The sequence below is a fragment of the Stegodyphus dumicola genome, chromosome 5 (genome assembly GCF_044657685.1).
Source record: "Stegodyphus dumicola isolate Sdum_Otavi_A_Nest chromosome 5, ASM4465768v1".
NCBI lineage: Eukaryota > Metazoa > Arthropoda > Arachnida > Araneae > Eresidae > Stegodyphus > Stegodyphus dumicola.
The window spans coordinates 130,438,877-130,451,882 of NC_140772.1; the positions used below are offsets into that span (position 1 = coordinate 130,438,877).

Here is a 13,006-nt window from a genome sequence, read left to right on the forward strand (position 1 = left end):
ACGGAAAAGGCACAAAAAATAACATTGCAGATAAATGTGAGAGACAAACATATTTTCATTGAAAGTCTGTATCAATTTAAAGTACATCATAGAATGTTATATCATGAACACTGTATCCAAAGAGGTATCAGTGGTTTATTAAATATTTAAGAATTTTTCCAAAGAAGTGTTTGGATATCTGCTAAAAGTGTTTTCAGTATTGATGAAACTAATCTTTCCTTTTATCTTATACTTTTAAAATTACTAGGCTCTAAAAACATTCAATATCATAGTAAGGGTACCTTTCATATTTTATTTTGACCAAACACTATGAAACGGAAGGTGATACCTTTACTTATATGAATATCAGAAATACCAAGATATTTCATAAATGTTTGTGATATATGGAAAACAAAAAACAGATGGATGATTTTTAAGATAATTGCAGAATGTCTAGTTCTGCAGTTAGTAGAATGATAAAATTATGGAAAACAATGTTACAATGGTAAAACTCTGAGAAGCAGTGTATGCAACTAATCCTAAATTAAAATGCTGGTAATACATCCATCTTATTTATGTATCTTTTCTGAATGGCCCATTGAAAGGCATATTAACTGTGCTTACTGTATTTTCTCTTACAGTATATGCAGTTTTCAAATGTCATTAAGTTTCTTTCGAAATAAATGCAATTCAAATAATTGAAATCAAATTCTCAAAAATTTATATTAATAAATGTACTTAAAATACACAGTTCAACTGAGTAAAGTTGAAAATTTTAAAATAATTAAAATGAATTACTGAAAGCCTGACTTTTGGATAAAATTATCTAAAAATCAGAATGATTAAAAAACATGTAAAGAAAAATGTTTGAAAGAATAAACAATGCACCCTTTTTTTTTTTTTTTTTTTTCCCCCTGCTTTCACACAATGATAGGGAAAGTGAAATAAGTAACCATAAATTAAAAATTTTGATTCTCGACTCAAACTGAAAAAGTGTATGAAGATGGATTTTTAGATTTCTCCCTATTAAAGTATAATTTGACTCAAAGAATGGAAAAACATGGACATGTCATTTTCGAAAAAGTCCGATTTTATGTTAGAATACCTATGTCATAACAATGCTATATATAAATGTAATACATATCCTAAAAGTGCAGTAGAAGGCATGGTATTGAACTGTCTACCCTTTTTTGAATAGGTGTACAAATTGTAATTATTAAAAATTGGTGTTTTTCTTGCACTGGTTTAGTTGCATGTCCACCTTAAAAATATTCATCAAAAATAAAGAAGTGTTATAACAGCTGCTATTGCAACTATATCTTCATGTGTCTACGCCACCATCGAAAATAATTTTTATCTCAAATATGTTTACTACTTTTAATATAGAAAGAGGAAATAACCAAATGAAAAGATTTATATGTGTGTTGCTATGCAGTGTGAATTAAGTGAATGAAAATCCTCTTTTTTAAACATAACAAGTACTATTACATAATTTTATACAATATATATACAAAGAATGATACTATAAAATTTGTAGATGTAATAGAACAAATATGATGGAAAATGGACAGCATTCTAGCTGCCGTGTGAATGTGGTTGTTTATCCAAGTCCAACATTTGACTGATTAAATGTTCTTTGGAATAGTGCCAAAAGGCGAATCAGAGTCATGTTGAGTTGTTCTGTTCCATATGCATCGGAACATACTCCCACCCTATCAAGCATTAGTCCTGATATATGGGCAAAGGAGCTAATTTGTGAATGTTTCTTTTTAAAAATAAAATAGAGTTTTTACTTTTAACAATGGCCACTCAAACCAATCCCTCTGTACAAAAGAACCTGGAAGATGACAGTCATCTAGTAGCAGGGACAATGTCTCCAGTTTTCATATTCGGCTGAGTGTCCTTCCATTTCTTTCTGGTTTGCAGAGATGATAGGTAGGCTTTTCCCCTTGATTTGCAGAAGTCCTTCCGCATCTTTTGAAGAAGATCCCACCTATTCCATATATTGGTAGGACTAGTAGGTGGTAGTTCAGGAGGGATAACGTCTTCTGTAAGGAAGTGTGAAGGAGTGAGAATATTAATACAATCAATGTCAGTATTGTTTATACTACATAAAGGACGAAAATTTAAAATGGCTTCGATCTGAGTCAATAGAGCTGTCAATTCTTCGAAAGTAAGTAGAGTTTCACCAATTACACTTTTACAGTGATACTTGGTTTATTTGATTGCGGCCTCCCAAATTCCTTTGAAATAAGGAGATGTTGGAAGTATAAAGTGCCATTCTATTGATGCTTGAATTTAATGATGATCAACCGCTTCGCTCTTTGGAAGTGAAGCCCACAATCGTTGTATTCCGTTGAGCTTTTGATTAGCCCCATTGAAGTTCGTTGCAATGTCGCTGTAAGCATGTCGTGGAGCTCCTTGTCTAGCACTGAAGCGACACAAAACAGCTAAGAAAGCATCTGCGGTTAAATCTCTGACTGCCTCGATGTGTAGCATCTTAGTACCGAGACAAATAAAAAGAACAATGTAACCCTTGGTTGATTTCACTCCATGACCTTTATTGAATTTGATTGAAATAGTACTGGCAGAGTCCACTCTGCATTCGAAGAAAGGCCTCTCGAGTGTTATTCGATGCTTAGGCAGGATTACTCATAAGCTGAGATGTGGTGGATGCTTTCAATTTGATGCATTTGTGAACACATTTATTAATGAGCTTTTTTCCACCTATGATCCAATATTATTGTCTGATAATGTGAGGCAATAATGAAGGACCAGCATGTAAATAAGTCACATGCTTTTCTTTTATGATGAGCTCACTTAGCTTGTGTTTAGCAGGTAGAATTACTGGGTGCTTTTGATTAAAAGACAATTCTGAATTTTGTAAACGCTCTCCCACCTGTAAAAGACTGTTTTCATCTATAAACGGCTGGAGGGAGTGTAACTGACTTTTCTTAAGCAACGATCTTTGATTTTTAATGCATTTTAGGTCTTCATTGAAATAATCTTTCTGAACCCACCAAATTCTGATTATTTCTGCATTTTTAGTTTCCCTGTAGGTGAGTGGAGAAAAGGAATCAGTTATAAGTGTGCGACTTTTGTTATTAGTTTTGCACTTATTGATGAATCTTAAGAAATATGCTAAAATACATATAATCTTAGAAAATGATGACTATTTTTCAAATAAATCACTGTATAATTCATTTGATGTAGCACTATGAAATGAAAATATAGGATCAGATCTTTGTTTAACTTTAATTAGATCATTGATTTGTTTGGAAGCAGATTCCTCTTTTGTTTCCTCATTTTCCTTTTTCTCATTGCGTACAGCCTTAAAAAATTTGGATTTATTTCCAGGTGCTTTGGGATGTTTCACTAAAATCTCCATGGAATGTGTTGATGGTGGAAGTGTTATGGATGACTTTTTATTTGTTACTTTTAATTTTCTCTTGTCATCTTCCTAACAAGGATATTTTTGGCAGGGATGAGAGCTCTGCAAGTAAGCATCTTTGACAACTGGAGTGACGATGACAGTGTGCAAATTCATAATGCTGGAAATGGAACTTGAGAATTTTGAGAGAGATCCAGATGATGAAAATGCTGGACTTTTTCTGGAACTCTCACAAGAATTCTCACCCTTTACAGGTTTCTTCACTAGCTGAACTTTTTCTCGAGTCCAGTGTTATGAATTTTTATATTCCCTGGTTTTTCCCATGCACTTCCATTTAAAGCTGGAGGAGTAGTTGGTTCTTCAGTTATATCTCCTTCCAATGATGGAAAATCTTGGTGTAAGTTATTACCGAAAACACCCATTCCTCTCCCTTCAGCAATACCATTATTAGTGATAGTACTATTATCATGTAATTTTCCTTTGTGACTGTAAAAGCCACTGCCATTGTTTGTCATGTGTTTATTTGATATTTCAGCCTTTGAATATGAGAGTGAAATGCGGAAGTCATGTCAGCTGTGTGGCCTACATGAAAGAAGAGCTTGAATATTACATGATGATGCATTGAACCCATTATCCATACCATAACAGTGAGCATTATTGAGTATGGAATAAGAATCAGTAAAATCTTTCTTATCTTTATGACAATCATTAAAACTGGTACAATACTAAGGAATCCCCTTCCTGAAAATGCATTTTACAAATTGCTGTTCAGGTGAGAATAACGTGTCAGTTGAATTTGGTACTTCTAACTCCCCAAACCGTTTTAATGCACTATCAATATTTATTTCATAAATATGCAAGTTTGAAAACGAATTTGATTTCGTTTGAGATTCCGGTAGTTTTCCGGATATGAGGAAACCAAAGTTTGAGTTTTGAGCAATGAAATAACTTCTAATTAGTTATTTGTCCGAGAAGTAAAATAGAAAAAAAAATAGTCAGATCCTAGAATAATATGCATCTTATCTGGAATGTGAAAATATGGGCCAGCTAACTTTGCATTTTTCAAATGCAAAAAATCTTTCTCATTAATTTTTTTGCTTGGAAGTGCAGCAGTTAGTTTTATCTAATACAAAAGCCTTAATTGGCATTGTCACTGATGTATCAGGGATTGACATCAACTCAATTTCAACAGAACTTTTTGTAACTGCAACTTCTGACTCAGCTAAAGCCTTGATAGGAAAACGTGCATTTTTTCTTTTAAATCCCAATAAATTAATGTAAGATTTAGAGAATAATGTTGATTTGGAACCACTATCACAAAGCATTCTAATATTACATTTTTTGACCCATCAAGTCAATTACATTACATATGCAGTTGGCAATAAGCCAAAAGTTGTTAGAACATTAGTATTTTGAATTACAGCCACATTTCCCTTTTTGTTTTCATTCGTAGACACAATGTCTGGTATTTCACTCCGCTGTTAGATTTTTTTTCTTTGTTGTTCTGAATGAAAACTGCTCTTGGATGCAGATGTGGAGTAGCTTTTTAATTGATTTTAACAAAGAGTACTATGATGCAATAATGACATCGATGTGGAGACATACAGTCAGATGTTTTGTGCTGATTAGAAAAACAATTTTTAAGCAAAGATTATTTTTCCTAACAAATTGATTTCTTTCTTTGACAGTTAATGTTTTAAATTTGGGGCATTTGAAAAGAAAATGATCTAATTTATGCATAATACATTTGATACTTTTGTTAGCAGAAAGCCTTTTAACACTAGACCTTTTTTCCTTTTCTTTTTCGCTTAAAATTTCTAAAGAGGAACATTTATCATTTATAAATTGAATAAACACTTCAAAAGTAGGAAATTCCACTTTTGTTGAAACTCAGACCATCGTCTACATGTTTCATTGTCAACCTTCTGTAATAAAATAAAAGTTGGCCAGACAGCTCTTTCGTTAGCTTTTGGATCAATAGATTTTAAGCCTGTGATGATCTCATCAGATGTATCTGCAATTTTTCACAAATTAATTGCATTTGCATTAATTACACAAGATTGATCCATGAAAGTTTTGATTAGTGATGTGACAATTTGTTTTTTCTTATCATACCTAGATAATAATTTTCTTCAGGCATATAACTATTTTGTGAAATGGGAATATGTTTAATAATAGAAGCAGGTTCGTCAGTTAATAAAACCTTTAGATATTGAAATTTTTTAATATTCCTTAAATCTTCATTATTATGCACTAAAGATATATACAAGTCCTTGAAGGACATCCAGTTTCTGTAATTACCAAAAATTATGAGTAATACTTGTAGTACTAGAAACTAGTGTTTGATGTTCATTAACATGAGTAGTAGCTTGCATATTAACAGTAACATTTAATTTTTTAAGTGCTTGTTGTAGTTTGGCTTTAATTTCATAATATTTTTTCTGAAATTCTTCCATTTCAGAACTTTCCAGGGCAAGTTCTGTGTCTGCCTTGTCAAAATAAAAATAGATGTTTACAATTTTTTAAAGTTGATTCATCAAATCGTGTTTTTTGAATAATTGTTTATCATCATTAATGAAATATGAAATTCTATTAAGAGCAGCTTTCGCTCTACCTCTATTATTTTTTTTAATCTTATCTTTTTCTTTTATTACGACATAATGATGCAATGAGAAAAACCAAACTTGTAAAAAAAGGGGGAAAAATAACTTATCTTACATGGTCATTGAATGAGGTGCGATACTGATAGTATCCAATACTGTACCGAATGCAGAGTCGTAATCTGGTTAAAAACCAAAAGCAAAATGACTTCTGGACTAAAGCTGAAAATGACAGAATACCTTTATTTTATAATTAACAAAAGCAGTCTTCTAGAGGCATTGCAAATAAGTGCTTTAATTGAAAATGAGTGAGTGTTTCCAAGGGTTAAAAAGAAAAAGGTGCTGTTTAATTGAGCACTGGTTCCCTTCCCTCAAACACTGATATGAGATGCAAGTGCATACACGCAATAAGTTTCCAGGGTGTTCTCAGAAAAACATCACCTTTCATTATCGTACATTCGTATCGTTCATTGATTGGTAAAAGAGTGGTCTTTGTGGGCTGAAGAAAAAGAAATGATTGGTTATGCTGTAATAACTACGAAGTGACAGGTTGACTTGACAGACGAAGTGCAGTTTTGTGCTGACTAGAAAGGGGAATTTTAGATTTGAGCAAATTGCTGGAAGAAACATTTTTTATCTGCCATGTGCATGACTCGTAACATGTCAAAAATGTCTAAACAAAATTATTTAATCCTGAAAAAAGGATTAAATTTCTGAAAGATTATGATACGTTTGGTAAATGCAGAATAAGAATTCCCTAAAGAGAAATGTGCAGTTTACTTAAACAAAAATAATAAAAAAAAAAATTATAAAGAACTAATAAAAAGTGCTAATGTCTCAAGGAAGTGCAAAAGAGATGGTAAACTCAGAAATGTTGAAACCCCTCTTTTGGAATGCTTTCAAGCTATGTTCCAATTTCTAGAACTCTTTTGACCACAGAAGATGTAGAATTTGCTAAAAATGCTAGAAAATTTTGTGGCAGTTCATGGATGGCTCAATAGATGGAAAGCGAAATAACATTGTTTATCAGAAACTACAAGGTGAGGAGCAAGGGGCAGTTAATCAGAAACTACATGGTGAGGAATGTTACAGAGCACATATTTAAAAGTGATATGTATTAAAAGTATATGTTTAAAAGTGAAGCAGTAACTGGTTTTAAGAAATTAATAGAATAAGTTACTGTATTATGGATGTCCAATATCGATGCAACAGTTAAGATGACACCATTGCTTATTGAAAAAAATAGAAAACCTTGATGTTTAAAATGAGTCAAGAATTTATTTTTTAACTTACCATACCATAATAAGAACTTAAATGATAACATGGATGACAAGCTGTATTTTTACTCATTTCTTATTTTAAATGAAACAGAGGACTTTAATTAGCTTTACTGTTAGAGTGCACACAAACTGTGCTGCACAGCCCTCTAATATCATACTGAAAAACATTAAATTAATGTCTCTTCTTACAAATGCAACTTCTGTCTTTCAGCCTTTAGACCAAGGCATTGTAAAAGCTTTCAAATTTCAACTACCAAAAAGATGAATAAAACTGAATCTTGTGAAAATGCAAACACTTCAATGGAGATAACTAAGTCCAAATCTTTGCTAACTATTATATTAATAATTATTAATATAATATAGTAATAATTATTAATATAATATGCATATCGCATATCATAGTAAATACATGGGAATATGCATATCGTAGTAAATACATTGGAAGCGCTGTCTGCACAGTTTGAAAAATGTGGGTTTTTTTTAGAAAAAGCCACAGAGAAATTGCAAGCTATTTTACTGCATCTTGTACTTCTTGAAACATTCTATACTGTGCATAATTTATTGTCATTCTTACATAGATAATCTTTTGAGTGAGAGAGGGAATGGCAAAATCTAATTAAATATTATAAAATAAAGTAACAAAAAGATTTGAAAAATAACTGTAACAAGGAAACGAAATAATAAATCCATATTATTAAGGTGACCATATGTCCTGAATTTCCCAGGACAGTCCCGAATTTTCAGTTTTAGTCCCAATTATTTACCACTCATATTTGGTCCCAAATTTATAGCATTTGTCCCGAAAAACAGTAGTGTGAGAGTGTAATTTTAAATGCATATACAGTGGAAGTCCAGAAATCAGCAGAGCTTGGGACCAGAGGTTGTGCCAATTTAGCGGATTTAGGGACAGGAAAGTTAAATCATAATAGACTAAAAGTGCAAAATAAATAAGGTGTATTAGATGCATTTAATTAAATTATTATATACATTATTGCAATAACTTATTATATGCATTAAATTATTGTTACATATATAAATTGATTGTATTATTCATTATATGTACACAGCATCGAGGTTTGTCGATTTCGTTTCATGCAAAGATTTCTGGTTTCAGATTTCGGTGTTAGAATTACTGTTGCTGTAAAATTTCAACACCTTTTCTTTATTTTTCTGTATATCATACACAAACGTGTCGCCATTCCATACAATTCTGCTATAAACCGAGGAGTAGCATCTGCCTGCATCTTTTGCAGAATTTGTACTTTTTGTATTAACGTCAATGCACCATATTTACGTTTTTCAACGTTGCAAGCAGTAAAATCATGAGTGCATTTGTTATCTGTAATTGTATTAAAAAGGAGTGAAATTTGAAATAATCTGAATTTATCCACAAAATATCCGGATAAAAAAGAGGCAGCACTAAATAATCTCTTGAAATAGCAAAGCTCAGAAAATACAACAACGGAAATTGTGAACTTAAAAGAAGAGTTAAGTGAATCGTATGCTTTTTTAGTTCGATCCTGATTAGAGGGGAAAAAAAACTTTTATCATGATGTCAATAATTTGGTATTTCCCTTATGACTTATTATTATTTGGTAAGTATTTTTTCTTCGATATTTCATACTCAGTGTTACGGTTTCCGGAACCTATAAACTGCATGTTTATATTTTTAGAGGCAATGCGGATTTCAGGTTGGCCGATTTTCGGTATTTGACTGTATTTATTTAAGTAGTGTAGATTGCAAACTGAGAATACAAATGTTAGTTAAGAAACGCGCACCATAACAGCCGTATAAACAGACGATTCTCCATCTAGCATTTATCTTAGAAAAAATGTAGTAGGAAAATTCTATTTCTCATTCCTGTATTTCACCTCCCCCTCCAACATAAATGGAATTTTTGCTCACAGTTGCAGTTCTGACCTTCACTTTGAAAATTTTTAACAGGTATATTAATTCCATTGTGATTTGAGTTCATAATATATACATATATTTTTAAAGTATCAACGGTACATTTACATACGTGTTCAATGGTGCATTACATTGAATGCATTTAAAAATAATTATTTTGACATTTGCTGAAATTTCATTGTAGATGTATCCATCTAAAATCATCTTTCGTCACGTTTACCTCGTAAAATTTTTACTCCATCATCATTTTGATTTTGTATAAGGGGTAAAAAAAATTTTTTTTAATCTGTTGAAACAATGACGTATAATCATGTTTCCCATTCGGCAACGACATATAATTTTTAACTATCAGTGGCACATTACATACGTGCTAAGGGTATGTTTTACTGCAATTTAATTTAATTTATTATTTATTTTTACCATTGAATTTTTTGAGTTATGGGTTAAAAAAAAAAGTGTACATGTAATGAAAACCTACAGAAGGAATACCCTTTTATTGAAAAAGCTATAAGTGATTCCCATGTACAGTGAAATACATGTTCTTCAGAATTTTCAATAAGCCATGATGGATGTACAGATATTACAATTTATATAAATAGTAATAAATATAAAATGTCAAACTCTGCTGTTGCATCTAGCTCACAATCATTAAAAAATATCTTCAAATAGGAAAAAATGGTGATAAGGAAAAAGAAATCGCTGCACTAAAAAGGTACTTTTGCATTACCACAACTATTTGCTACAACCACAGCTTTAGGTCTATGGATTGTACATCCAAGCTGCAAGTAGCATTGAAGTTGATTAAATTCCTCTTCTATTATATTCTTTTCTATAAATTTCGTTGATTTCTTTTTTAATTAGGATATTACTTGTTTAGAATTTTTAGTTGTAACATTGGTTAAATTCTTTTTTGCATTTATTGGATTTTATGAAAATACTTATGTATTTAAAATTTTGGTCTTTGTAAAATTGGTTCTAAATTTCTTACTTTCTCTTTATTGATATTTTTCAGCAGCTTAATGCACGAAAATACTAGATTTTAACAAATTGTATTGTAATTATATATATATATAATCCAAAAAGAATAAAAGAACTTTAAAAAATCCAAAAAGAATCTTAAAATTTTAAAAAAGCAAAGAAATGAATCTGTGCAAATGCTGCTAAATCAAAAATAATAGAATTAAAAGAAAAAGTAGGAACTGAAATTAAAAATTATAATTTTATATAAGTAAGAGGTAATACTCTATGTTCCTTTATGTATTTGAAGTGTTTAATTCATTTTAGATTCTTAGCAGTTTGTTATTTGATGCTAACCATGTATGATTATTAGTTATTTATTAGTTATTACCTGCTGTTGAAAAAATTCTAATGATAAAATAGTACTGTTTTCCAGTTAGATCTGCCATGCTGTGTAAGAGAGTACTCATAATTGTAACTTGTTTATTTTTAAATAACACTTTACAAATTCATACTGCTTGAAGGGGAAAATTTTCACTTTTTAATTGAGTTGTTTTTAATTCAAAATTTGTTCATTTTAGCATAATAATCATTAATAGTATAAAATTTGTGTTTCAGTTTGAATTGATATATTATGTATTCTGCTTAAGAATTTATCTTTAAAGATATTTGTAGAAATAATGGTTTTTTTTTTTTTTTTTCTTGTAGACTTGGGGAAAGAATTGCAGACTTTGGTATATCTCATCCTGTAACATCATCCCAAGCATCCAGCTCAAGATCTAGATATAACCCACGCAATGTACAGTTCACTGTAAAATTGGCATAGGTTATTTTTTACTGTTAATGTATGGAGATCATTTTCCTGAATGCTGTAAAAAGTGGTTCGCTGAAATACCATTGTAATATACATTTTCTAATTTTCTTATTGTAACAAAAAAATAAAAATAAAGCATGTTCATTTTAAAAGTCATAAGCAAAATTTTATATTATTTTTTAAATTAAGGTTGAGTGAATCTGATTTCTAATGCTGGTGGAAGAAGCTTAAATTTTACATAAGTGTGTATATATATATATATATAAGTATTGTTGTAATTCAATCAGCAAGCAATAATTTTTGCTAGTTGCTTAACTATTAGAAGTGTGAAATCTTACTAGACAATTTTCCAATAAGCATAAGGCATTTACATCAAATTCATTGCTACTTATGAGGAATAGCTTGTGTAAGACTTCTATGGTGCATTTTCGGCTTCAGATTTATTAAGCTCAAATATTCAATAACATTTCTAGATGTTTTGCTTTTAGATATTGTATTACTAAAAAATGAAGATTATTTGCAATGAATAATAGTGTAAAATCTTTGCAAAATCTTAAAAAAAATAAAAAAAAAAAATAAAGTATATTAATAAGACATAGAGAAATGAATTCCGAGGAATTTGACATAAAAAGGTCAATATTAGGGTAGACTGAAAAAATATGTTTTAAAATTTTTATGTTGGTGGACCCTTGGAAAAGAAAAGTTTACATATAAAAATATATCTTCTGTTTACACATCAGATTAAGAGTTTTGAAAAGTAACAAAATTTTGTCTTTTTTTATAATTATTAAACCATTTACCATTGAAATGCAGTTGTTCCTAATGTGAATTTTAGAGCTTGAGGAGCAAGAAAAAGTTTAAAATCTTAGATTCAGATTATTTGTTTGTGTAAAAATAACAATCTTTTGTAATTTTGTTATTCAAAAGACTGCACCTTAAAGTTAGATTTTTGGTAAAATTCTGCCTAATACATCCTGATAGGAATGGCATCCTAATCAAGCTGTATCTTGCATCAGTGCCACAGACCTTTCTAGATGCTTCAATTACAAGTTAGACATACTGATCTGCAGTCTGCGTATGACAAGCAAAGCTTCGGAAATGCAATAGCAGCGATGTGGTAGTATTTAATAGATTTTTTATGTTCTCATCCATAATGTTCCTTAATAATGAAGGAGGAGAGATACTGCAACTATCCATCAAACTATCAAAGGTGCAATTGTCCATCAAACTATTAAAACTGCAACTGTCCAAACTATCCATCAAATCATGTTGATATAGTCTGTTCCTTCGAAATTGAGTTTTGGGATAACGAAATGATGTCGCATAATCTTTCCCTTGGAATGTGATTAAGTTTTTAACAGTCTGTACAGATTTAGTTCTCTGGCATGTCTTCTTTCATCCACAATCATTGCAAGGATCAAATTTTTGGGATGGGGGGGGGGTAACCATTTTCCTGAATTACTGATTTGATGACTTGCAGGAAGTTTTGAATTAAATATTATGATGTTCTGATGGCTTCAAAAACTGTCTCTAGATCATATATGAAGTTTTTGCTGGTTTTGATGGACCAGAGAAGCATGTAATAATTCAAAATAAGATGTATCAGCTGCCTAATTTCAAAAGTACAGTACAAAGTCCATAATCCGGACTCATCGGGACTTCAGCGATTCCGGATTATAGATCATCAATATAAATCTGGTAAGATGGCATGCAGAAATTATACAATTAAAAATATGAAACCGTAATTTATGAAATAAAGAGCAATTATGATCTAAAGGGTATCAAATTTTACCAGAAAAAGCTTAATATTTATTTGTTTAGTTTATTAAATATTTCTTTCAACGCGCGCATGCGTAAAGCATGCATTACACGCATGCGTAATGTATGCGCAAAATTTGTGGCTTTGAGGTCCGGATTAAAGATCATTCTGGATAATGGACATCCGGATTACGGACTTTGTACTGTATATTTTTCTAAGCTCACATAAAAGCTGTCACAAGTAAACATAAAATCTTTTTTTTTTTCCCACTCCCAGGATAGGAGGCCTAACAACTCAGTTGCTGTGATTTCTTTAGG

At 30.9% G+C, this 13,006-nt stretch overlaps 1 protein-coding gene across 4 annotated transcripts in view; it reads left to right on the top strand.

Moving 5' to 3' along the window:
• LOC118194012 (uncharacterized) overlaps positions 1–11,095 on the top strand; it is a 57,360-nt gene extending 46,265 nt beyond the window's left edge. For 2 of the 4 annotated variants that reach the window (XR_015041227.1, XR_015041225.1), the window contains exons 9-10: positions 3,906–4,142; positions 10,825–11,095. Coding sequence is in view for 1 of the 4 variants with exons in the window: in XM_035365184.2 (XP_035221075.2) it covers positions 10,825–10,942 (118 nt within the window). In the remaining 3 variants the exon portion in view is untranslated. The remainder of the gene's footprint in view (positions 1–3,905; positions 4,143–10,824) is intronic. The other 2 variants (XR_015041226.1, XM_035365184.2) reach the window with 1 other exon arrangement.
• The last annotated feature ends 1,911 nt before the right edge of the window (positions 11,096–13,006 follow it).